Genomic DNA, 25,457 nt, shown 5'->3' on the forward strand with positions numbered 1-25,457 from the left:
CTGCCAGTAAGTTTTTCTGTATTAGAAGTGTGCTGATTCTCGTCTCATCAATCACCAAACCCTTCTGGAATCATACTGGCCAGGCCTGAAATGCCACCACCTTTGAAATGGGTTTGGGTCAAGGGCGAGTAGAGGGACAGCACCCCATGATTCAAGGCTGAAAGTAGAGAACCTTCACCTCCTTTAGAATGTTGGCAGCCCACAAGCTCAAAGGAGATATCCTGAGAGAAGCCCAGTCATTTCACCCTCAACTGCCTTTAGTGCCTGGCTGCTTAATGTGTTAAGTCCTTGGGGATATGAACACAGTAGTCTCTATACTTAAGGAGATTATCTTCTTGTGAACCTTTATTTATATATGTATTTATTATTTTATTTAATTTTGAATAGTAAAGAGAGTGCTATTTCGTTTAATTTTGAACAGAAAATACAGTGTTATAGAACAAAATGTTAAAAATATGCATGGGAACTTATTTATAATTTATTCCCTCCTTTTATTTACAAAAAGGGTTTAAGGTGACTTAAATCAAAATACAAATATAAATGTACACAGGAGAGTTAAAACTGGATCAAGATCAGAAATCATATTGGTAAAAGGAAAGATAATTCTATCAGGATTGAACTAGAGATTTTCTTTTCCAAAAATAGGTTTATTGTTTTTGTAAAGAAAATATAGAGAAGAAAGTAGCCGTCAACTGAATCCCCTCTACCTAGAGACTGATCACTATATCTATATCTATATCTATGTGTCTAATTTTACATAAATGGGACCAGGCTGTACTCACTGTAAATCAGGTAGTTAGTGGAATCGAGTATGAATTTAATTTGAAGTTTCCTGACAAGCAGGGCAAAAAAGGGATACAGAGTTTTGGTTCTTCAGGAGAGAGGAACTTTGTGCTGACATACCTTTATGTTATCATGTTATGCATCCAGCAGACTTTTTTAAAAACTACACTGTGTCAGGTGCTGATATGCTAGGCTAAAGGGGATTCAGATACTAAGTAAGCATCACAGCCTTTGCCTTAAGAAGCTTACTTGGACTGCTGACATCAAGGACTCGAGCATTGTGATGGCCATTGTCTTCAGTAGCCCTCCTGCCAAAGATTTACCAACATTCTGTTAGGACAATCCTTTTGCCAGCCTAGTAACAGCTTGGGGGTAGTGTTGACTTGAGGAGTAGTTGGCGGGGGCTGGCCCTTTCTCCACAGTGAGCCCTCCATAAGCCTCATGCCACAGGCACTTGTTTAGCCTGAGTCTGGGTGCCTCATTCCGTGTTGCACTCTGACCCAGCCCAGCTACACGCTAAGCCACAGGGTCCCAGGATGACCACTGTGACTTAGCACAGCCTCTACTGGCTCGTGCAAATATACCCAGCCTTCAGCTAAATTCAATTAGTTTTTCTTTAAGAAGGGAAAGAAATCCAATTTTACTAAACATGGACAGACGGTGGAAGGCACTTTGATGTTACAACCTCTCAGTGATGCTTTACTTAGTCACAAGTTCATAAGCAAGAAGGCTTAATTACTTGGGAAAACACGGGATTAAAACTGGACACAATGGCTGAGTATCCGCTCTTGGGCAACTTGATTCGAACCCATGCACCCAGTTCGTGTGTGGTGCAAACTTTGATGTGTGCTGTGACAAGCTGAAAGTCATGACCCCCTCAGGGATGCTCCTTCAGATGGCATTTGCAGGATGTGTAGGCGGAGAGGCAGGGCCTGCCGGGCCTGTTTGCTCTACTTTGATGTCCAGGCAGCCACAGGCCCCACTGTTTGCTCTTTCACTGAGGGGTGGATTGGGAGCCTCCTACCTTTCCCAGTGGACAATGGCCAGCAATGGAGTGTGACGACTGTTGACCATTCCAAGAGCCTGGCGGACCAGAACAGGGCTTTGGGAGGTGCAGAGCCTGGGGGGCAAAAGCTATTTATAGGACAGCCATTTCTCCAGATGTAGCTTTCTTTAAAGCTTAATGGTGGTTGGGCGCTCATCATGGAGGTAAAAATAGTCTCATGAGTTTTAACAGGTACTGAGTACTGCTTGACCCTTTGTCCAATGACACTAAGGTATTTGTAAATTGAAATTTTAAGTCTGTCCTGTTTTCTTCATCAGCATGTATATGCAGGGGATAGTGGTTTGGAAGAAAAATGGTATTAATTCTAATTCCTCAAAAAAGAAGCTGTCAGAACACGTCTGATAAAAGAATAGTATCCAGAAGATATAAAGAACTCTTACAAATCAGTAATTAAAAGGTAGCCCAATTGTTTTTTTAATAAATTTATTTATTTATTTTTGGCTGCACTGGGTCTTTGTTGCTGCGCGCAGGTTTCTCTAGTTGCGGCGAGTGGGGGCTACTCTTTGTTGTGGTGCGCGGGCTTCTCATTGTGGTGGCTTCTCTTGTTGTGGAGCATGGGCTCTAGGTGTGTAGGCTTCAGTAGTTATGGCATGCGGGCTCAGTAGTTGTGGCTCACAGACTCTAGAGCGCAGGCTCAGTAGTTGTGGCGCACGGGCTTAGTTGCTCCACGGCACGTGGGATATTCCCAGACCAAGGATCGAATCCATGTCCCTTACATTGGCAGGTGGATTCTTAACCACTGCGCCACCAGGAAAGTCCCAATAGCCCAATTTTTAAAAAATAGGCAAAAGATTTGAGCAGACACTTCACCAAAGAAGAGATTGATGGCAAATAAGCACATGAAAGATACTCAGCATTTAGGGGAATGCAAGTTAAAATCACAATGAGATACCACTACACACCTATACCAATGGCCAACATTTTTTAAACTGACAATACCAAGTGCTGATAAGGATGCAGAACAGTTGTCATCCCTGCTGATAGGAATTCATAATGGTATAGCCACTTTGGAAAACACTTCAGCAGTTTCTTATAAAGGTAAAACATACATTTATCATTGCTGGTACAGCCCAGCAATACCAACTCCTAGATATTTGTCCATGAGAAATAAAAACATACATCTACAACAAGACCTGTATGCAAATATTTATAGTAGCTTTATTCATAATCACCAAAAACTTGAAATCACCCAAATGTCCATCATCTGGTGAATGGACAAATTATGGTACATCCATACAGTGGACTACTCAGTAAAAAAAGAACAAACTTCTTGTACAGGTAACAACATGGTCACATCTTTAAAGCCTTATGCTAACTTAAAGCCAGACATGAAAAGCTACCTGCTGTATAATTCCATTTATATGACAGTCTGGAAAAGGCAGTACTATAGGGACGGAAATCAGGTTAGTGGCTGCTAGGGTTTAGGAGTGGGAGGAAGGGCCCAATGGAACTTTTGGGGTGATGGAAATACTCTAAGTGTTGATTATAGTGGTGGTCATAGAACTCATCAAACTGTACAACTTAAAAGGATGAATTTTACTATGCATAAATGATACTTCAATAAAAAGACTTAAAAAGTTTTCAAAAAACCACCATCTCTCTCTATATTTTCACTGTTAATTGTGACCTTTGGTGTACTGAGAATTCCTGTTAGTAGAGTTAAAATGAATTCATACTGTTTATAGTCACCTGGAATGTTTTGAATTCTTATAGTTGATGGTATCTTACATTGGAGTACTATATATTCTGATTGTTAGTAGAGAATAAAGATTTGTGGATTCACACGGTTCATGATGTCATGAAGTAGAGTTACTGATGAATAGTGATAAATTCACCTTATGAGTGATATACAGTGGGCTCACAAAGTGTCATATGGTTCTTTATGGTGAGGAGAAGGTGCAGGGTTCAGGACTGGGAGCTTGCCTCTCATCCCACATCATTCTTGGTTTCCTTGTCCCTGGACTGCCACGCAGGGAGGACCACCTAAATAGCATGGCCATTGTGGAGCTTCAGGAACCAAAGATCCTGAAACAGTGGGGTGGTGGGGGGAGGTTCAGATTTGAGTCCACTTGGGCTTGCTGGTTGCCTTGAAAGCCCCTGCCTCAGAGAAGTGAGACTGCCAGGCAGAGAAGGAAGCTCCAACAGAACTGTTTGAAATTCCCCACAAGAGTCTCCCTCCCTCCTTCTGCTTTTTCTCCCGGAGTGCATTTCATCAGCATCGGAAGGACTGCTTCCCGGCACTGCCTTCCCTGCTTGGCTGGGGTCCCTGAGGAGCTGAGCTAATGAGTGGATAACACGCATTTGCCAAGGCCTTCCTGGATGTGGTACCTGGGCTTTGTTAATTTTAAAATGCCGCCATCCTTGGCTGAAGACCATTTAATTCCCTCTCATAGCAGTCATTTATTTTTAGCATTTGCTTATTTTCCCTCCACCTTACTAAGGGGAGGGGGGGCATTAAATCCTATCTTTAAGAACCCAGCAGCCCAAGCCAAATCGCTGACCTGCAGGAGAGGTTTTACAGGCCTCTCTGTGTGGCCGACAGCTCCACAAGTGTTCTTAGAGCAAAGAGCTGATGCTTCTCTTGCAGCTGGACTGAGGCAGCCTCCATGGGAGGCTCTTCTTCCTTGCTGGCTGGCCAGAGGCAGAGCAGGTAGAGAACCCCAGTACCTGTGCTTTAATGTAGGTACCAGGGGACCTGACAACATGGAGGTCTATCCTGCTTTGGAGGCCTACAGTCTCTTCCCAAGGTCCCCAGCCTGTTCTCAGCCTGGCTGCTTGCTGCAGAGTGCTGCTTCCTTTGGCCGGAGGAGGCTGGCTTTGTGCTATCTGATCTCCTGACTATAGTGGTGATGATGGCTGTGGTTGACTGGGTGTCTTCTGTGTGCCAGGCCCATGTCGAATACTTCCCATGTTGGCTCTAATCCTCACTGCAACCCTAAAATAGGGGGATTATTATCCCTATTTTACAGATAGGGAAAATGAGTTGCCTAAGTTTGTCCAGTAAGTGAAAGGGGGAGCCAGGATTTGAAGTCAGGTCCCTCTGAACCCCAAACCCTTATTCTCTCCACTGGACTATACTGCCTGGGTAGGGAAGATGCAGGGAGCAAAGCCATGCAGTGAATCAAGGGGTGCCAAGACCAGGAGTCAAGTCAATTCAGGCAGGGTTTCTTGATGACCCACTATGTGCTGGATGATTTTTTGAGAAATCTAAAAACCGACAAACTACTCTCCTTGTCTTGAAAACTTTCAGAAAAGGGATAAAACAAGCCTCCTTTTAACGGCAGATTGAGGCAGAATGTGGTCAGTACCCAGAGAAGACCAGCCTAGAGTGCTGGGGTAGGGGTTAATCATGAAAGGAGGCCCTTTCACATGAGGTGGGCCTTGAAAGACGGACAGGATTTTGGTTGGTAGAGGTGGAGAGCAGAAAGACAGCATTTCTGGAATAAGCACCATTGTGAGCATAGGCTCATAAAAGTAAGAAAGTAGGGATGTACCAGAGTTAGTAGGGGGCACTGGCAGGGTCTGGAGACCAGTGAGGGTAAAGGAAAGCCTTATCCAGCACGGACCATGGTCCTCTCAGGCTGTAACTGTCTAGCATGTGGTAGAGCTGTGAGCTCTAGAGGTGGACGACCTGGATTCACATCCAAGCTGTCTCTTCCTCTTACTAGTCATCTACCTTGGCAAGTTCTTTCACTTATCTGTGATTGTTTCCTCAGCCATAAAATGGAGATAATAAGCTGAGCTACTTTAAATGTGTAAATATATGTATAGTGTTTAGAATAATGCCTGCCACATAGTAAGCACTTGATAAGAGTTTGCTACTGTAGTTAATAGTAGTATAGTAGTAGTGATAGTGTCTTAATTATTATTATGACTACCAGTGCTGCTGCTGATTGGTGACCTCAGGAAGTTAGTGAATTTCCTGCAGGTAAGCCTATCTTTGATGGAGGTGGGGGTATTACTTGCCTCTCGCCAGTATCTGATGGGTGATGCAGAAGCTGTAGGGCTTTGGAGATTCTTTTTCCACTCCTTTTCATCTAAGAAGCTGGGCCTAGAACATGGGACCCCAAAGCAGGGCACTTTGATGTGGAGCTTGCTCTCGTCCCAGGTGGCCACAGCTGCCTAGTGAAGAGCAGTTCCCAGTATTTCCCAGCAAGGAAGGGCGGGTGAGCGTGCTGGCCAGGTGCCCGGAATGCCAGCACCATGCCCCCAGAAAAGTGTGCCGAGCTTGATGTCTCTCCCACCGCTGCTGTGGTTGATTATCTCTGAGTAACAGAGAGTCATTTCTAATCCCATTTAGAATCATTGCTCAAGATAATCCTGTTTCGTAGTAATGATATTCCAAGCCCAGCATGCACCCGTTTCTAGTTTGGCAGACACATGCCTTGACCTCAGGCCACCCAGACACTGCTCCCTGGAAAGTGATGTCAGCTCATTTGCCTAAACTGACAGTCTCAGGGTACCCACCCCCTTCTCCAGCGCTATATCCCATCCTGGGGTTCTGTGTTCAGTGCTGTCTTCATGGAGAAGATCAGTTGGGATGAAAAGAGCATCCAGTGCTCATCCAGTTCAGCAGCCTGGGGAAGGGTGTTCCATTTCTAGGGACTGTGGTATGGTCCACTCCTGCACCTCCTCTTTAAAGACATCAGACCCACTCTGTGCTTATTTAAATAGGGGTGCCACAGGGATATCAGCTCGCCTGGAGGGGTGGGATAGGGAGGGTGGGAGGGAGGGAGACGCAAGAGGGAAGAGATATGGGAACATATGTATATGTATAACTGATTCACTTTGTTATAAAGCAGAAACTAACACCATTGTAAAGCAATTATACCTCAATAAAGATGTTAAAAATAAATAAATAAATAGGGGTGCCAGCTTGGTGGGTCAGGAATATACAGTAAATATGGTAGGTGTGTCTGGGTTGCAGCAAGGTATTTGGCTGTCTCTCATAATATCCACATTAATAAAATATGATGTGGCAAATAGTTTGGTCAAACTAATGAATGGTGAATGATCTGGTTCATTGTTTATATGTGAATGGATATCAGACCGGAAAGCAGACTGTACTGGTGAGCCACAGGGGTCTGTCCTATTCACTAGTCATATCACTGATTCTAGTGAGACCATTGATAAATGCCAACCAAATGGGCAGATTAAATGAAGCTTAGAGGTAGTTGATATGTTAGGTGAAAGAGTCAGGGATGTGAAATAAGAACTCCGTGGGCTAGAGCAATGGTTAAATCTGTGGTGATAAAAATTAATAGGGACAAGTGTTTCAGTCTACAGTTAAAACCAAAAACCAACTGTAAAATCCAAGGAGACCCACTTTAGCAATACTAGCAAGTAAAGCCCAGGAGCTGACTGAAAACTCAATGTGTGCATCAACAGTGCAGTGTTAAGGCCTTAGAAGTGAATTGATTCAACGAATATTTACTGGCCCGTACTGCAGCCTATGTGCAAGGGAACAGATGGCCAGGCACAGTCCTTACTTTGGGGAGCACAGTCTAGTTGTGTGTGGCAGAGTGGTGAGGAACAAGAGCTCTGGAAAAAGGGCCTGAGTTTAAAACCTAGCTCTACCTCTGAACAGCTGTTTCCTCATCTGCAAAGTAGGAACAATAATAACATCTGCCTCAGCATAGGGTGGTTGCGAAGATTAACATGCATGTAAGACTGCTTACTGCAATGCCTAGTGCATAGTACGTCTAGGAGATGTACCAGCCTCAACATGCTCTTGTGGATCATTTGCCTAGAGAGAGCCTAGTCTAGGCTATACTGTGGAAAGAATCCCTAATAACCAGGGCTTGACCACACTGCCCCATCGGTTTGGCGACTGTGTGTTATGAGCCACAGATTGAAAGATATGGAAGTGTATTTAGAACTAGGCTAAGGATATGAAATTGGGATTGTCCTGGAAATCCTGTGATGGGTAATCTCGATTCCTTGGCCCTCTGCTTAACGTGCCATGCCTTCCTTAAGCCTTGCCCAAATTATCTCACCTGGTCTGAGCCCTCTACTGATTTTGACCCTTGTCCCTCTGAATCAGACTCCCTCTTATCCCAGCTAGCTGTTATGACCATCTGAAAATATCACTGTCCCTGGTACATAGTAAGGGCCCAGCGACTATGGGATGGTATGACAGACTAATGGATGGTCAGATGGGTGAGAACCAGTGTGGTTTAGGGGAGTGTGCACTGGGTTTGGCCCCAGACAGACACATGGATTTGAATCGTGATTCCTGTGCTTATTTAATGTGTATACTTGGATAACTCATGTTATCTCGCTGAGCCTCAGTTTATTCATTTGTAAAATTGACTAGTACCTCATTGGAAGTGGTTATAAGGAACTGGAATAGTAAATGTAAAGTGCTCAACCCACCGTGGCTGCTTTATTATGATTATTGATCTTTACCTTTTGAGGGAAGTAAACAAAATAACATCCTCATTCGAGGAAACTGGGGCACATTTTCTACACAGGTACCTTCCTTGCTTCCTCCCTAATCTTTAGTTTGTTTCCCAAGGAAGCTGGCTTTAAAAAGAAAACTGCACCCCACCCCCCAAAAAAGAAAAGAAAACTGCCTTCCCATCCTGCCCCCCACCAAGCTCATGCCTCCACACCACAAGACCTCTAGATTCAACACAGGCCAGTTCCTTTGGTCGGGCCACCCCGCTTTCCCAACCGCCTGTAGACCAACCAGTAGACTGAATGATCCATAGCTCATTTGACTTTCCAGCAAACCTCCTGACCTGTGACCTCTTTGCTTTCTCCCCTTACCGAGGTGTGCTCTGGGTTGAGAATAGGTCAACTCTTTGTCTTTTCCTTGGGACACGGTGACCCTATGCTTACATGTGGGGGGTAGAGGGGAGGAGGAGTCGGAGGAGCTTCTTCTGAAGCTCCACATTGTGTGGGGACGACCTGGAGCTGGGATCACTGCCCTTCTTGCTTCACCAACTCCAGCTGCTCGCCAGCCGCCTTTGACACGCGCCTCGCCCAGCTTAGGCCTCAGCTCACACCACAGGTTTCCTCCCTCTTTCCTAAACAATGTGATGACCCAAAGCCCCTCCGGCCACTGAGAGCAGAAAGCCAATCGATGTAACTGTCCTCCTGTGCATTGTGACGCCCCACTGTCCTGAAAGCAGGAGCTCATCAAGGTCCATGTGAGCCAACTTCCTACGTGTGCTCCCACATCTAATCTAATTACAAACCTGATCAGCAAGTTAAAACTCGCCTGGTGGGGGCTGTTGCTCCAAAGGGAGTTCTGTGAGTCCCAGGAGCTGCTTCTTAGGGACCACCCTCCTGTTCTTTTCCTCAGCTTTGTTTGGGAACTGCCTGGTGGAGGGCAGGAAGGGCCTAGTGCTCAGGAGAGGAAGATGGAAGTTTTCCACAGCTAAGCTGCCTGCAGCCCAGTTCAGACCCTCAGGTGGGGGAAGGCTGGGCAGGGCTGAGACAGTTGCGTTCCACCTTTCTCCCCCATCTCTCACCAAATAAAATAATTATTCATTCTTCATTTTTTCATGCAGTCATTCAGAAATCATCTGTTGACCACTTATTGTGATCCAGGCACTGGGCAAGGAGCTGTGAAAGAAGGTTGAGACATGGCTCTTGCCCCGTGATCTACTGGGAAAGGCAAGTAAAAGTAGACAGGCAATCACGACATAACATGGTGAGGGCCACCTTCCACAGGAGTAGGTACTGGATTCTGTGCAAAGAGGGAGGGTGTGGACCCGGGCTGGGAGTCGAAGAAGCCTCAGTTGAGTTGGTGACTATGTCACTGAGGAGCCCTAAAGGTGAATGAGCACTAACCAGTTGAACCAGTAGGAGGGGCCTGCGTGATGGCCTTTGGTGTACTTCAGGGAGTTAATTGTTTTCACTGGGTCCTTAATTCTTCAGCCCCCAAGATCACTAGATCAGCATGGGAATTAGAGTTCTGCAATTGAGAGACTCCCTGAAAGAATAAATTTTTAGAACAGATGGTCAAGTTCAATTAATGAATAATAGTAGGTGGCAGGAAATCAACCCCTTTTTAAAAATCATCTATTCATGTTGCTGCACGTGTATCCAGCCTGTTGCTTCTGACTGCTGCATCATGTTTCATAGCATGTGTCTACCACATTTAACTTACCTGTTCCCCCAGTGATGGACACTTGATTGCCTCAACTCCCCACTGCCACAAAATATGTGGTGAACATCTCCCATGTTGCCCTCTATAGACCTGTGTAAGAATCTCTCTGAGATACATACCCTCACGAGCAAAGTGCTGGGTCATAGGGTAAGGTACTTTAACATGACAAATATTACAAGATTGGCTTCCAGAATGGCTGCACCAGTCTGTCCCCTGGCAGTGCATGAAGAATCTGAGATCCCCATGTCTTCACCAACACTGGGCATTTTTCAGCTTTCTCACTTTTTGCCAGTGTGTTAACTTGAAGTTCTATCTCATTTTTTTTTAATTAATTAATTAATTTACAGTAAGTCCTTGTTGGTTATCTCTTTTAAATATAGCAGTGTGTACATGTCAATCCCAAATTCCCAATAAAATGCTATCTCATTTTTTAAAATTTTCCTTTCTCTAATCATACACAAGCTTGAGGATCTCTTCATATACTTAATCATCTTGTTTGTTTGTTTTTTTCCTCCTCTGGGCATTAACTGTTCATATCCTTGCCTCATTTTTCTGTTGGGCTTCCTGATCCTAGCCTTGTTGCTAAAACTTGAGTTGAGGCAAAGTGCTTCTACAGACTGTTAGCTACCTGGGAGTCAACACAGGGAAGTGAGAGGCCATGTAGCAGAGTGATAAGGACATGGGCTTGGTAGCCAGACTGCCCTGGTTTGAATCCCACCTCTGCTCCTTACAGCTGAGTGACCTTGGACAAGTTACTTGTCCCTCAGTTTCTCTTTAACCTCCTTCATAGGGTTGTTGTGAAGATTAGATGTTAGTATATGTAAAGTATTTAAAATAGTGCCTAGCATGTAGGAGGTATATACAAATGCTAGCTCTTATTATTAGACTGCTATCTTCCTCCTACTTAGCCCTACTGTACCCTTGAGAAAATAGATACTTGTATCAGCAGGCAGTAAAATAAGCAGAAAGAAAACAGCTCTCAGCCTAGGCTCAGAGCTCACCACTCCTACTCACATGTGTAACTCTTACCAAGGTCTCGGGCTCTGGACCTGCATTCTGCTCCCTATCTAAGGCCAATCTTTAAGACCTGACCATTTCTGATTAGCCAGATTTCCAGGCCTGCAGTGCCCCCCATCCCTGGCCTGGCTAGCTCGGCCCTATTGCTGCTTCTCTGCCAACCTGTCAGCTGGATACTATCCCTCACAACCTTCACCTTCAGTATTCACAAAGCCCAGTCTTTTTGGTGAGTCAGCTCACTTGGGCAGAGATAAGACCAGAGTAGATTCTGATGGACACACAGGAAGGCAAATACTGCTACCAGAGCCAAGTCACTAAAGGCCAACTCTAAACCCCCATCCTCCTGGGCTGTAGACATTCTCTGACTCTCCAGATTAGTATTGGAAGTAGGGTATCTGGAGATTATCTCTAGCCTTTGAGGTTGATACTGACATTGGTAGGCATATCTTTCCACAGACCACCAGAGGCCAAGTCCTGAGGTGGCTGGGAGAATTGCTGATGTTTGTAAGCCTTTGTCCAGTGAGAACCTCTGGAGTAGTCAGCATAGTTCCTTTGAGTGTGTTATAGAGAAACATAAGTGAGTGGGATGGTGTACTCTATCCCCTTTAAACCAGCTATTAAGACCATGAAGGCCTAGCCCATACACTTCACTGCCCATTTAGCACCAGCTACTCCAATTTAAGATAGTGATACCTAAACCCAAACCTCCCAAGTGACAGCCAGTATGCCAACGCCAGGACAGGGGCGGCTCTAGTTTTCCTTTGGTGGATCATCTCGGATAGCAGTACCTGCCTCCCTTTGTGCCGTCAGATCCTGTAGTCCCCTTGTCAGCCAGGTGGGCCAACTCACCATCTTGTCACCTTCTCCCAGATACAGTTCTGAATTGGGGGATTCGTTTCTGCTTCAGCAAAAAATGTCAAAGAGGCAGAAATCTCTTCATTTGCAAAGTCTCCTCACTGCTGCCCCTGGTGTCTGCTTCTTTTGCCTTGTCTTGACCTCTGATACCAGGGTGTTTCTTGGTTTCTGGTTGCTTACTTGTTTTGTGGTCTGCTGTTTCCCTCTGCCTCTAGTCCTTGACATCTGACCTGGCTTTTTACTCTCTGCCTCACGTCTGCTGCCTGGTCTCTGGCCCTTGGCTCTGTTTTGACTATGAACTTCTTGACACTCCCTGGGCCTGGCCTGCTGCTAAGCTGTTCTCACCAGCCTTGCCTTAGCTTTTTCTTACCTGGCTAGCCTCCTACTCTGTTTCTACCCTCCTATATCCCATTGGTCCACGAAGTTCTTTTCATCATCAGAGCTAACCATAGTCATGTAGTCCTTTAGCCTGATCTGGGCTGGCTTCTCCAAAAAGGACCTGATCCCTGTGGAACTCTGGGTTAGATGCTTTTTAAGTATGAGATAGCTCTTGGGCAAAAAAAGCTTACTAGCTATCTGGTAAGGTGTTTGGTGCCACTCTTGGCCTGAGCAGCCACAGTTCCTTTAGTCCTAGGTATACCCCACAGTGGGGCTGCTGCCTTTTGAGTTAATTAAAAGTGAAAGGAATCTTCTCCAGGATTGCAGAATGAGTCACTAGCTTGGATGCTCACCCTCTTTGTCCTCCAAGTTTGTGAAGTGAATTGCCCATTCCTTTTGATTGGGTTAGCAGCCCCAGGGCTTAGCCTAGTCACTTTCCTCTCCCCATCTTGCCAGACCACTGTCTGCCCTTTGGGGCGAAGGGCAGCATACTTGGTTGCTTGGACACGTCTTGCAGCCTGCAAATTGGACAGATGGAATCAATACTCAGGAACCTGGAGAGGCCCAGGTAGCACAGTTAGTGACACTAGCTGCCTGGAGGGACAGCTTGCCATGGGAGGGGGTGTGATTGAATGGTGATTGGACACAGCAGCTGAGGATTAACCAAATTATGTCCCTTTGAGTTTAGATCGACAAACCCTTCTCACTTAGATTTTAAAACAAGCCAACTTGCGCAGAATATAGAAGAGCTGCCTTTTTTTTTTAAACATCTTTATTGGAGTATAATTGCTTTGCAATGGTGTGTTAGTTTCTGCTGTATCACAAAGTGAATCAGCTTTACGTATACATATATCCCCATATCCCCTCCCTGTTGCGTCTCCCTCCCACACTCCCTATCCCACCCCTCTAGGTGGTCACAAGGCACAGAGCTGATCTCCCTGTGCTGTGCTATGCGGCTGCTTCCCACTAGCTATCTATTTTACATTTGGTAGTGTATATATGTCAATGCCACTCTCTCACTTCGTCCCAGCTTACCCTTCCCCCTCCCCGTGTCCTCAAGTCCATTCTCTATGTCTGCGTCTTTATTCCTGTCCTGCCCCTAGGTTCGTCAGAATCTTTTTTTTTTTTTTAGATTCCATATATATGTGTTAGCATATGGTATTTGTTTTTCTCTTTCTGACTTACTTCACTCTGTATGACAGACTCTAGGTCCATCCACCTACAAATAACTCAATTTCGTTTCTTTTTGTGGCTGAGTAATATTCCATTGTACATATGTGCCACATCTTCTTTATCCATTCATCTGTCGATGGACTTTTAGGTTGCTTCCATGTCCTGGCTATTGTACATAGTGCTGCAATGAACATTGTGGTACATGACTAGAAGAGCTGCCTTCTTTTTTTTTTTTTTTGCGGTACGCGGGCCTCTCACTGTTGTGGCCTCTCCCGTTGCGGAGCACAGGCTCCGAACATGCAGGCTCAGCGGCCACGGCTCACAGGCCCAGCCGCTCCACGGCATGTGGGATCTTCCCAGACCGGGGCACAAACCCACGTCCCCTGCATCGGCAGGCGGACTCAACCACTGCGCCACCAGGGAAGCCCAAGAACTGCCTTCTTAACACAGGGCTATGCCAACATGAGTCCTGGGGGTGATTAGGTATAGATCTAGAGCCCACTTCAGCCCAGATTTGTGTTATTATCACTAAGATTATATGGACACAGAGAAGAGGGCTCATATTTGTGGATCTCCTTTGATGTGCCAGGCACTGTGGTTTTACATACTTACAACCTACAAGGGAGGCATCATTATCTGTTATTCCAGTAAGGAAATGGAGTCCCAGAGGTATAGTAACTTGTCCAAGATCACAGTCAGTAAATGATAGAGCTTTGATTTGAACCCAGGTCTCCCTATACTTGTTATAAAATTTCATGCTGTCTTCCCAATTTGTGTCTTAGTTCAAACTTCTCTTGACTTTCCCACAGCCCAGCTACGGGGTCAGGTACATAGTAATGATAACTAATGTTCTTTGAGCACTTATTATATGTCAGGCACTGTACAAGCACATTACATACACTAACAGAGTCATATGAGCTAGATACTCCTTTTTTTTTTTTTTTTTTTAATTTGGGGGTGCTGCATACCATAACCTTCTTTAGGAGTATCACAGTACTCATTAGCATTTATGTATGTATGTATTTATTTGGGCAGGCTGTGTTGGGTCTCCGTTGCTGCACACGGGCTTTCTCTAGTTGCAGCAAGTGGGAGCTACTCTTCGTTGCAGCACGTGGTCTTCTCATTGCAGTGGCTTCTCTTGTTACGGAGCACAGGCTCCAGGCGTGCGGGCTTCAGTAGTTGTGGCTTGCAGGCTCCAGAGCACGGGCTCAGTAGTTATGGTGCGCGGGCCCAGTTGCTCCGTAGCATGTGGGATCTTCCTGGACCAGGGCTTGAACCTGTGTCCCCTACATTGGCAGGTGGGTTCTCAACCACTGCGCCACCAGGGAAGTCTGAGCTACATACTCTTAATATCCCTGATAATTATGATTGCAAAATGATTTTCTAATTTCATCATTTGTTCTACATTTATTATTTGTCATTCTACAATAAAGAAGAGCTTTCCCTTCTCTCCCATTGACTTATTCATTTATTTTCAATATGGACTTTTGGAATCTTAGTGTACCCAATGGGTGATAATCCATTAATGTCTTTATTCATGTTGATGTTCATATTGTCTCCGATTTTAAAGCCAGTGTTCTTAACCTCTGTACCATACTACATCCCTTTCTATCAGATATTTTTCTCACTGCCTGCAGATAGTTTCCCATCTCTAACAGCCTTTTTGAACCCTCTTAACTTTTAATCTTCTGGCAAGCAGGAAGACTAATGCCAGTCTTAATCCAAATTATGTGTAAACTATGAGCAAATAGTCTCCAAGTGAAAACCTGACAGACTCTGCTGTGAGTTAAATATCTGAGTTTTAGACATGGATTTTAGGTGCTTAGAGACCCTTCTTATTTCTCTTTGGGATCATAATTCATATCCTAGATAAATTACCTGTAAAAGGTAATTCTTAAGATCCTTTTAGGTAAGGGGAATAGACACAGGAGGCTCACTTGACCATGTTAGATCAGATGTAGTAGAACCTCATCTATGTGGGAGATAGATTCTGGTTCTTTGACTTACCTATGAGGACTGTGTGTTTGTGTGCATGGGAGTTACTGAAATTCATTCATCCATTCAGCAAATAATTGGGCAGGTCCTGTGCCTGGTGAAGGTTATGAAACTCAAACCAATTGATACAGGGAAAACCAGCAATACTGCTGGCTACAGATATTGAAAAACTAACAAAGGAGAGAAACTAAAATTGTAGGTTGGCTTTTTAATATTTATGATAGAGTGATTTTTAAATTTTTATTTATTTTTATTTTTGGCTGGGCCACAAGGCTTCCAGAATCTTAGTTCCCCAGCCAGGGATTGAACCTGGGCCCTGACAGTGAAAGTGCCAAGTCCTAACCACTGGACCACCAGCATATTCTCTAGAGTAATATTTTTTAATGCTTGCCATTTATACCTTCAAAAGCATTAATAGTTTTGAAGGCCAATGAGCAAAAGATGAACATGCTAAGAGAAAAATAGGCAAAGGACATTATGCCTGAAAATAAAAACAAAATTGATAATTGTGATTCATGAAAAAAGAAACACAACTGATTGCTAAACATTTTTTTTAAGTCCAACCTCACTAGTAATCAAGGAAATGCAAGTTGAAACAGCAGTGTGATTCCATTTTCTGTGCCCAGATTAACACATAATGAAAAAGCTTTGGTGAAAGAAAGGCACAGCGGTTGCTCTCATCCTTCTTCCTTTGATAGTAAAAATAAAAATCAGTACAATCTTTCTGAAAGGTAATTTAGTAACATTTATCAAAAGTCTTAAAAATGCTTATACTTTTGATCTAGAAGTTCATCTGTTAGGAATTTATGCAAAGGAAATAGACATTGTTATTGAAATATTAAAAATAATCTAATTGTTTTACCATTGGGGATTAGCTAAATACAGACTAGCCTTTTAGTAGAATACTGTGCAGTCATTAAAAACAATGTGATAGACAGATATTTAAGACATGGAAGGGGTGAGGTATGTGTGTGTTTAGGGAGAGTTTATATATGATCCAATCTTTGGTAAATAAAAATGTGCATACATTGAAAAAACTAGAAAGATGTAATATATTCTAAAACATTTTTTTCTTTTTGATTAGCTATATCTTCTGAGTTTTTTTTATAGTGAACACGAACCTTTTTTTATTAGGGAAAAAAAAGGAAAGTATTAGCAGGAACATTACATGATAGAAGGGAAGCTAACATATATGGAGCATTCCTGGGTCAGGCAGTGTACTTGGTGCTATATAAATTCACCTAATTTAACCTCACTGTGGAGGCTCCTGCCTCTTGTCCTACTCCCTCCAGTTCATTCTCACACAGCTATAGGAGTGATTCTTCTAATAGCAAAGATTTGGAAGGAAACACACCAAACTATAAATAGTGGTTACTCTTAGAATTTAGATTAAGGAGATGGCTATAAGGGAAGACTTTCATTTTTCAATTTAATATTTCTATATGATTTGTATTTTTTTAAATGTATATATCTTGAAGTGGGGAGGAAAAGCATGTGTTGCCACGTCACTTCCCTTTTAATCCCTTCAGTGGCTTATCTCATTCCCCACTTTTCTTCCCCTTACACCCTCTACTCCAATTCTACCTTCTTTTTTTTTTTTAATTTTATTTTTTTTGGCTGTGTTGGGTCTTCGTTGCTGCACGTGGGCTTTCTCTAGTTGCGGCGAGCAGGGAGCTACTCTTTTTTGTTTTGAGGGTTTTTTTTTTGCGGTACGCGGGCCTCTCACCGCTGTGGCTTCTCCCGTCGCGGAGCACAGGCTCCAGACGCGCGGGCTCAGCGGCCACGGCTCATGGGCCCAGCCGCTCCGGCATGTGGGATCCTCCTGGACCAGGGCATGAACCTGCGCCCACTGCATTGACAGGCGGACTCCTATCCAATGTGCCACCAGGGAAGTCCGTGGGGGCTACTCTTTATTGCGGTGTGCAGGATTCTTATTGCAGTGGCTTCTCTTGTTGCAGAGCACAGGCTCTGGGCGCTCGGGCTCAGTAGTTGTGGCTCACGGGCTCTAGAGCACAGGCTCAGTAGTTTTGGCGCATGGGCTTAGTTGCTCCGTGGAATGTGGGATCTTCCTGGACCAGGGATGGAACCTGTGTCCCCTGCATCAGCAGGCGGATTCTTAACCACTGCACCACCAGGGAAATCCCCAATTCTGCTTTCTTCAGGTGAAGCTTCATGCTCTTTTGCCTCCGATTTGTAAATGCATTGGGTCCTCCCACTTCACCAACCCAGATCTGGCTTCTCAGCCTTCCAAGTCTTTAATACCTTAAATACCACGTCCTCTGGGAGGCCTTTCTTGATCCCCTCCCTTGGTTTCCCACCATACATGGTACTTCTCCCATCTAGCCTTTATCACACTTCGCTGTAATTTTATGCTAATTTGTTGTCCTTCCCAGAAGAGACTGTAAGCTTCTTGAGGGCATGGACACTAACACCTAGAACAGTGACTAGAACATAGTAAGCATTTGATAAGTAATTGATGAATAAACACTTCGTATTTTATAGTCTTGGACACTGAGCCTTAGAGAGGTGTTAGATAACGTGTCCAGAGCCTCTCAGCCAGTAAAGTTTCAGAGCCAACTTTCCTTGTCTTTGATGCTCGTAAAGTTCATGTTCTCTCCACTGTACCACTCACATGAGCAGAGGCAGATCCAGTCCCCAAACATGCCTCAGAATCTGAATGTCTACTTCCTGGGCCTTTCCTGTTTTTGACACTTGGTGTCTTTTTGATTTCTTCCAGTGTGGTGCAGGTCCTGCTTGCAGCTGGTGCTGACCCAAACCTCGGGGATGATTTCAGCAGTGTTTACAAGACCGCCAAGGAGCAGGGAATCCATTCTTTAGAAGGTAAGTGTGGGCTACCCTGCTGTTCTGAGATCTCTCCTCCCTGTGGCTTCCAGGCAGCCGTGCTCTGTGCCAGCTCTACCAGCAACTCAGGGTGAGGGCCTGCAAGTCCCTCATCCTCTAGGAACTCATGGAGAGCGCAAAAGGCTTGGAACAGATGCCCTTCACAGTCCCCTCTGGCTCTATAATTTATGTCACTTCAAGTCTTGGGGAATAAAATAGAGGCCCAATTTCATAACCGGCGGGGAGGGGTAGAAGAACCTTTTAACTGGTGTTCTCCCAAAAGTGCCTCAATCTGTGGAGTCTCAGATGAGTGGACAGTGGAGCAGATTTCCATAAAATAATTAAGGCAACTGTGTGGAATGTGGATTTATTCTTCCTCTACTTTCTTCAGACTTACCCTGTCCCAGCCCTACCCCAGAACTAGAAAGCAGCCTCACTGGTTTCCTCAGCCTCAGAAGTCCCTCAACTGTTTTTTTTCCCCTCTTCTGTGTGAAATACAATCCTCTCTCTGGACTGGCCCCTCAACTTACTGAATGACCCAGGACAAAGATTGGACCTTGTCTGTGCTTGTAAAATGGGGTAGTCATCAGTGCCTCCCTGGGGTGTTATGTGCGTGGTTGCTTGGACTTCTCAGAGGAAGGAGGCGGTGTGCACCTACCAGGGCTTGGTCACGTGTCCGTTGAAGGGTACCTGGGCAAGTTAGTCCGTTATTGCCTCTGGTGAGTTTTTCAAAAGTAGGGTTGAGAAGAGGGCAGGTTGCTTTGACTGCAGACAGAGATGAATATTTTACATTTGCACTTTGCTTGTCCAGATTGGCTCTGCTGCCCGCCCATTATCCTGGATCACTCACAGAGGCTGAGATTCCCCTCCCTTTCCAGCAGCAGGGCAGATGAGCCGTGGCTACTTTAGGGTTGGCAGTAATGCCAGGAGGACAGACAGCCTTGCTGATTGCCTAAGGGTCAGAACATTGACCTGAGGGAAGGTTCAGCAGAGTGAAGCAGTGTGCTCAGCCCTCAGAGCTGTCAGCAAGGCTACCAGGCTGACGTGGGTGTGGTAGCCTAGGGCAGAGGTGTCATTGCTGCCCCAGCAAGATTTCTCAAATCAGCAGCGTGAGAGAAATGTCAAGAGCATCAGAGCATTGCTACCCAGTTGCAGTGTGAAGTTGCCTCCCCCTGCCTCTCCACCTCTCTGAACCTGCTCCTTTTATCAAGCTCACTTGCTGTGACTAGATCCTCCATGGAACCTTTGCTGCAACCTGCCCTCAGCTGCTCTTTTGAATGTTCTCTATATCTTGGCCCTTTATGCGGTTATTTGAACTCTGATCTGCTCATATGTCTTTTCTTTCCTCGTCAGCTGACAGTTCCATGTTCAGGCCTTGACCTGTGCCTCCTTGGATTCCCCACTGAGCTGGGAGAATCATGTTCACTTTGTTTCCAACAGAGGAGAATTTCATGAGTACCAAACTTGCCCTATATTTGCAGCCTGATGTGTGGGGACTCAGCTTATAGGCTGTCCTCTCCTCACTCAGACATAGCATTGCCACCCTCAGCTCTGTCTTCTGTTCAGGTGCTCTCACCAAAAAGCAAGGAGGAGCATTTGCTGAGAGGGCAGGGCCAGGTAGAAGGGAAGGGATTATTTGAGTGCCTTCTTATCTGTTCTTGGGATCCCAACAGGGTCCAGTAAGCATTTTTGATTTCACAGAATCTCAGAACTGTGAAGCCATCTAATCCAACCTCTGCTGTCACACCAGTCCCCACCCGTGCCTTTCAAGTTTTGTACCTTTGTGTTCTAATAGTTCAGCTTTCCAGGTTGATGCTCATATTCAACTTTCTAGATCAGTGGTCAGCAAACTTCTGGAAAGTGCCAGATAGTAAACATTTTAAGCTTTGTGGGCCAGTTGGTCTTAGCTGTGACTACTCAGCTTGGCCACTGTAGCGTAGAACACAATACACAAATGAGAGTGTGTTCCAGTAAAACTTTATTTACAAATATTGTCAGCAGGCTGGATTTGGCCCATAGGCTATAGTTTGCCAACCATGTTTTAGATATTTCCTTTTTCCTTTCTTTCCTTCCTTCCTTCTTCCCTCCCTCCCTCCCTGCCTCCCTCCTTCCCTCCCTTCCTTGCTTCCTTTTCATTTCTTTGCCTGTTTTCATCAACCTCCTCTGAATTTTTTTTAACTTTTGTTAGCCAGCCTATATTCTACGTAGGTAGACAACAAAAATATTGGAATAGGCTAGCGTATCTCTCATGAAATAAAGATAAAAATATTAACTATCTCTTCTTATTTTATATGATCTGCAAAGTTAGCAAATAGGCTTTCTATGGATTCAGTTACTTATTCAGCAATAATTTTACAAAATTTTATTGATCACATTCCTATCTAGCAGGCGTTGATCTAGGTACTGCTGAGTTAGACAAGATCCCTGCCATCATGTACTTCATGTGCTAGTCTTTGATTAAAATGTTTACAGGACTCTATTAAGTACAGAGCCCTGGAGCTCATGATCAGGACAATTTAGAAGCATTACTCAACAGTCACAGCTGTAGATCCACCAAACTTCATTCTTTTCTAGCCTCCATTTCTTCATCACAAAATTTTAAGAGATTTTCTCTGATTTATTGCTGAAATAAAAACATGTTTAACATTTGTCTTAATTTGTTGCTCAGTAATCCTTTCCTAAAAGGATATTAGGTTATTCTGGCGTGGTTTTGTCTTATCCTTAGCGAACCCATACTGGTACCCAGTAATCACCTAAGTGTTTCAGAACCATTAAAAATAAATTCTAGGGCTTCCCTGGTGGCGCAGTGGTTGAGAGTCCGCCTGCCGATGCAGGGGACACGGGTTCGTGCCCCGGTTCAGGAAGATCCCACATGCCGCGGAGCGGCTGGGTCCGTGAGCCATGGCCACTGAGCCTGCGCGTCCGGAGCCTGTGCTCCGCAACGGGAGATGCCACAACAGTGAGAGGCCCGCGTACCGCAAAAAAAAAAAAAATAAAAAAAATAAATTCTAGATTGAAATAATAAATTTTATCAACAATCATTGATAAACTCACTGCTCCGTGGCTTGTGAGATCTAACTCTCTCTGTAGCTTTTTCTCTTTTTTGAATTTCAGACTACCTTTGCCGGCCACAGTTTTCTGGCAGCTCAGCTGATTTTCTCTGATGTATCAGTGTGGGTGTACTCTGCTCTCTGACTTAATACACTCTGCTTTCTGACTCCGGGCCTGGAGAGTGATGGTTCTTTAAAATCGTCTCAGGGTTCTCCTCTCCTTACCAGTCTAAGTCTTTAACTCCTTCTTAAACATATTTTTCTTTCCTTTTTCCATTTAAAGATACCTCATTCATTTATCCATTCAGCCAGTATTTATTGATTGCCCACTGTATGCAAGTCACTGTACCCAGCTCGGGGTCATTCTCACTGACGAAGTAGACAGAAACAAAAGAATCCTGTGGTTCTTTTTTTCTTTGGATTGGACTGACTTTTTCATGGGAAGCTACCTGACTTGGGGATGTGTGAGGAGGTTAAGTAGAAGACGAGGTACAAGCCCCTTGTCCAGAGTGTGTCTAGGCAAATTCACAGGAAAGTCACAAGCTCAGCAAAGTTCTTCAAAACACAAGCAAAGCATAAAGTCAGTGCCAAAGTCCATCAAGTTCACTAAATTTCTAATAGATATTTCTGTAGGGTTCAGCCTGTGCTCAGTACTGAAGGGAAGAGTGAGTTGTAGTTTGTGACTTTGGCAAGACCTCCCTAAACCCCCATAATATATCCCTTGTCTACCTTATCAGTATTATGTGAAGATGAAGAGATAAAGTATGTGATGTGTGAATTGTAGAGTACTCTATGGTTGTAATTGCTTATTAGTTTTGTTTATTTATAATTGAGCATGCACTTACTGAGTGTCAGGCACTCTGCCAGATGCTGGGAATAAATAAAAATGGATATATATGATCTAGCCCCTCAATATATATGATCTGCTCCCAGTCAAGTAAGAAGACAGACCTGTGAACAGGCACCACAGTGCAGAATGATAAATGCAAAGGTTGATAGATGTACAAAGGATATAGGTAGCACTGGTATAGGTAGTGATGCCCTCTATCTGAAGGCAGACTGATATCTGGGAAGTGTCACAGGGTAAGTGACTTTGAACTGGGTCTTAAGGATGAGTCAGAGACTGCCAGGCAGACTAAGAGGGGTGGACTTTCCAGGTAGAAGGGATAACACATGCAGAGATATGGGATAGGTGACAGCCACTGGAATCATCTGCCACAGTACTGAGAACAGCAAGAAGTAAGACCAGAGAGGGAGGCAGGGTTCTATGTGGGAAGGACCCTGAAAGGCAATTCTAGGGAGCTCATAGTGTTTTCTGAAGGCCATCAAAGGATTTTAAGTAGGAGAATGCTCAGTTTACATTAGCATTTTAGACGGACCATTCTGATAGGGTGGGGATGAATTGGAGAGGAGAGATTAGCAATGTTTGGGGGATGATGGATCCCTTTGAGAATTGGATGAGAAGTCATGCTCCTCTTCCTCAAAATGCATTTCTCATTTCTGGGGATTTCTAAAAGAAATCTTTGGGAATGGAGAGAATAGGTATTAGAAAAATATTAGGAGGAGGTGGAGTATTCAGTGGAATGTAGGAATTGATGGAAAAGGAGGCACCCATCTGTCACCTCGGGTTCTGCTTTGGGTGAACTGTTAGATGAGTGGGTCTGTAGTTCAAAGAAGTCTGGCAGCATTTGCTTGGTAGTTAAAACAATGAATGTGACTGAAACTGCCTAAGGAAAAGAGTTAAAGGGAAGGGATAGGAGGACAAGTCCTTCACTCAGGGTATCAGCATTTAAGGTGTGGGGAGGAAAGAGGATCCAGGCAAGGAGACCAAAAGATATCAGAGAAGTTTCTCTCAGAGAGGCTCTATATCCGTTCTGCCTGCTCAGAATGGGCACAGCCTAGAGAGGAAAGAAACCTCTTTGCTGAGACTTGGCTATCGGTTGCCCCATTTCTAGTGAAACCCTTCTCCTGTTTGACATTTGGCATTGCTCTAGCAAGAAGTGTGCTTAACTGGCACATTACTGTATCTTCAGCTCTTGTCAAGGTTGGTATTTCTGGGTAGAGAGCAGGTCTGCTGGTGCAGGTGATGTAGGGATGCTTGGCCTTATTGGTCTGACTGTTCTGTCCATTCTCTCCAGTTCTCAGAATGGCATCTTCAGAGGCACAGTGGTATCCTGGAGAAAGGTCAGTCTTCAGTGCCAGGAAGTAATGGGTCCTCTAAGCTCTGTCACCAGCTGTGTGATCTTAAGCAAGTGGCTTAAGGTCCTTGAATTTAGGTTTTCTCATCTGTAACATAGGGATAACAATACCCATCTTAAAGGGTTGTTTGGATGACTAGAAATAAATACATGTAAAGCACAGTAGCATGTGATGAAGAATTTCTGTACAGAGTTGGGTCTTGGATCAGTGTAAGGCAGGAAACCTGCCTTGGAGGTACTGAGCAACTCACCACTCAAGGGGCACTGACAGAGGCTGGCTGTCCGCCCATCAGGGATTTTGTAAAGGGTCATTAGATTATATAGCCTCCAAGGTTCCTGTCAGCCATGTGATTTCTAAGGTTCTAGAAACTTTAGGCTCATCGTCAGAGCAAGTAATGTACTTAAAAGAAGTAGGATTTGAGCTGGACTTTGGAGAGTGAAGAGGAGGGGAAAAAAAAGAAAAGATTTTCTTAGCAGGAAGCACAGCTTGAGCAAGGCACTTAGAGGGGACACGTGGAGGGGAGCTTAAGAGATCACGGCTGCTTCTCTACCAACTCACTCCCTGATCTTGACCACATTCCATTCAGTGCCTTGAGCCCCACCCATGCCCACTCTAGGAGAGTTCCACTTGTGGCTGGCTGATGGGTGGTGGGCCCCAATCCTCAGGTGGAGGAGGCAGTAGATTAGACATAACAGTAAACAAGTCACCCAGTCAGGGATGCTGCTGGCTGCTTGTAAGTAACTGTTATAAACATTGGGTGTCTGGGGCTGTCAGAAATGCAAGTGAGCCCTCTGAGCTCCTCCCACATAGACAATTAAAACAATAAAACACGGCAGAAACGTGGCCAGAGCAGGCTATAAATCAGCTTCTCTTCTCAGCTCCAAGTGGCGGCTGTATAAAGATGAGTTGTGCAGAAGCTGAGTTGGCACAGGGCCCTTCTGGGGGTAGAGTGCCTGGCTTTCCTGGCTGAACCTGCCAAGGCCAACCCCACCAGCCCAGTTGGCCCTCTTCCCACAGCTCAAGGGGCTGCAGGTCCTGACCTGCTCCAGCTGACTTTCCCATCTCTGTGTCTTCAGATGGGGGACAGGATGGTACATCACAAACCAGTGGACAAGTGCCCAGGAGTTCAGGAGATGGCTAGGAGTCCCTGCCAGCGGTAATGGAACTGCTCTCTATAAAATTTCTCCATCTCCCCAGGACATGCTAAGGAGTAGTCTTACCCTAGCTCATCTGTTCACTATAAGTTAACACCTAGCACCCACTGCATGTCCAGACCTACCCAGGCAAAGCAGAGAGAACCTGCGCCCTTGGAGACAAACTCAAATGGGAGTAATAAGGCTCCCAAGGACCTAAGGATCACCTAGAGAGCTTGTTAAAACACAGATTCCTGCCACACCCCAACTCCCAAAATTCTGATTCAGTATGTCTGGGGTAGGACCTGATATTTTGCATTTCTGCATTTCTAACAGGCTCCCACTCTTGAGTAGATGGTCTAGGCTACTTGTGCTTGAACTGCTTTAAAAAAACTCATCTGGACCTTCTCCTCCCTGGAAGAGACCTTTTTTATTGCCACTTTAAGTTTCATTCCTAGAGCATCTGTGTGTTTAAGCCATGGTATTATGGGTGTACAGAACACTTAGTAGCTATGACACCTGGAACAATTTTCTGTACCTCTCACAGGCTGCATCTCCTTATTTGTAAAATAAAGGTTATTGGGAGAGTTAGGGGTAGTATATTTATCCCTAGCCTAAAACGTAGAACATAGAAGGAATTCCATTAATGTAAATTTCTGTTTTTATATCATCATCTTTGTCCTCATCATACTCTTATAAAACTTCATTCAGAGTCTCTGTCACAGCCTTCCAAATGCTTTTCAGTGGTAGCAAACTGTTATCTGCAAAGAACCAAACATTATCTCAGAGTCCAAGGAATGGCTTGGCTATCACCTAACTGTGTGACCTTGGGCAGTTCTCTTTAGCTC

The 25,457-nt window shown here is 44.7% G+C and overlaps 1 protein-coding gene across 3 annotated transcripts in view; it reads left to right on the plus strand.

The window, feature by feature from the left end:
- Nucleotides 1-25,457, plus strand: part of CLPB (caseinolytic mitochondrial matrix peptidase chaperone subunit B) — a 149,011-nt gene that overhangs the window by 38,311 nt on the left and 85,243 nt on the right. For all 3 annotated transcript variants that reach the window (XM_032641087.1, XM_032641086.1, XM_032641089.1), the window contains exon 4: nt 18,124-18,227. In XM_032641087.1, coding sequence (XP_032496978.1) covers nt 18,124-18,227 — 104 coding nt within the window. The remainder of the gene's footprint in view (nt 1-18,123; nt 18,228-25,457) is intronic.

This window comes from Phocoena sinus, chromosome 8, assembly GCF_008692025.1.
Source record: "Phocoena sinus isolate mPhoSin1 chromosome 8, mPhoSin1.pri, whole genome shotgun sequence".
Lineage (NCBI taxonomy): Eukaryota > Metazoa > Chordata > Mammalia > Artiodactyla > Phocoenidae > Phocoena > Phocoena sinus.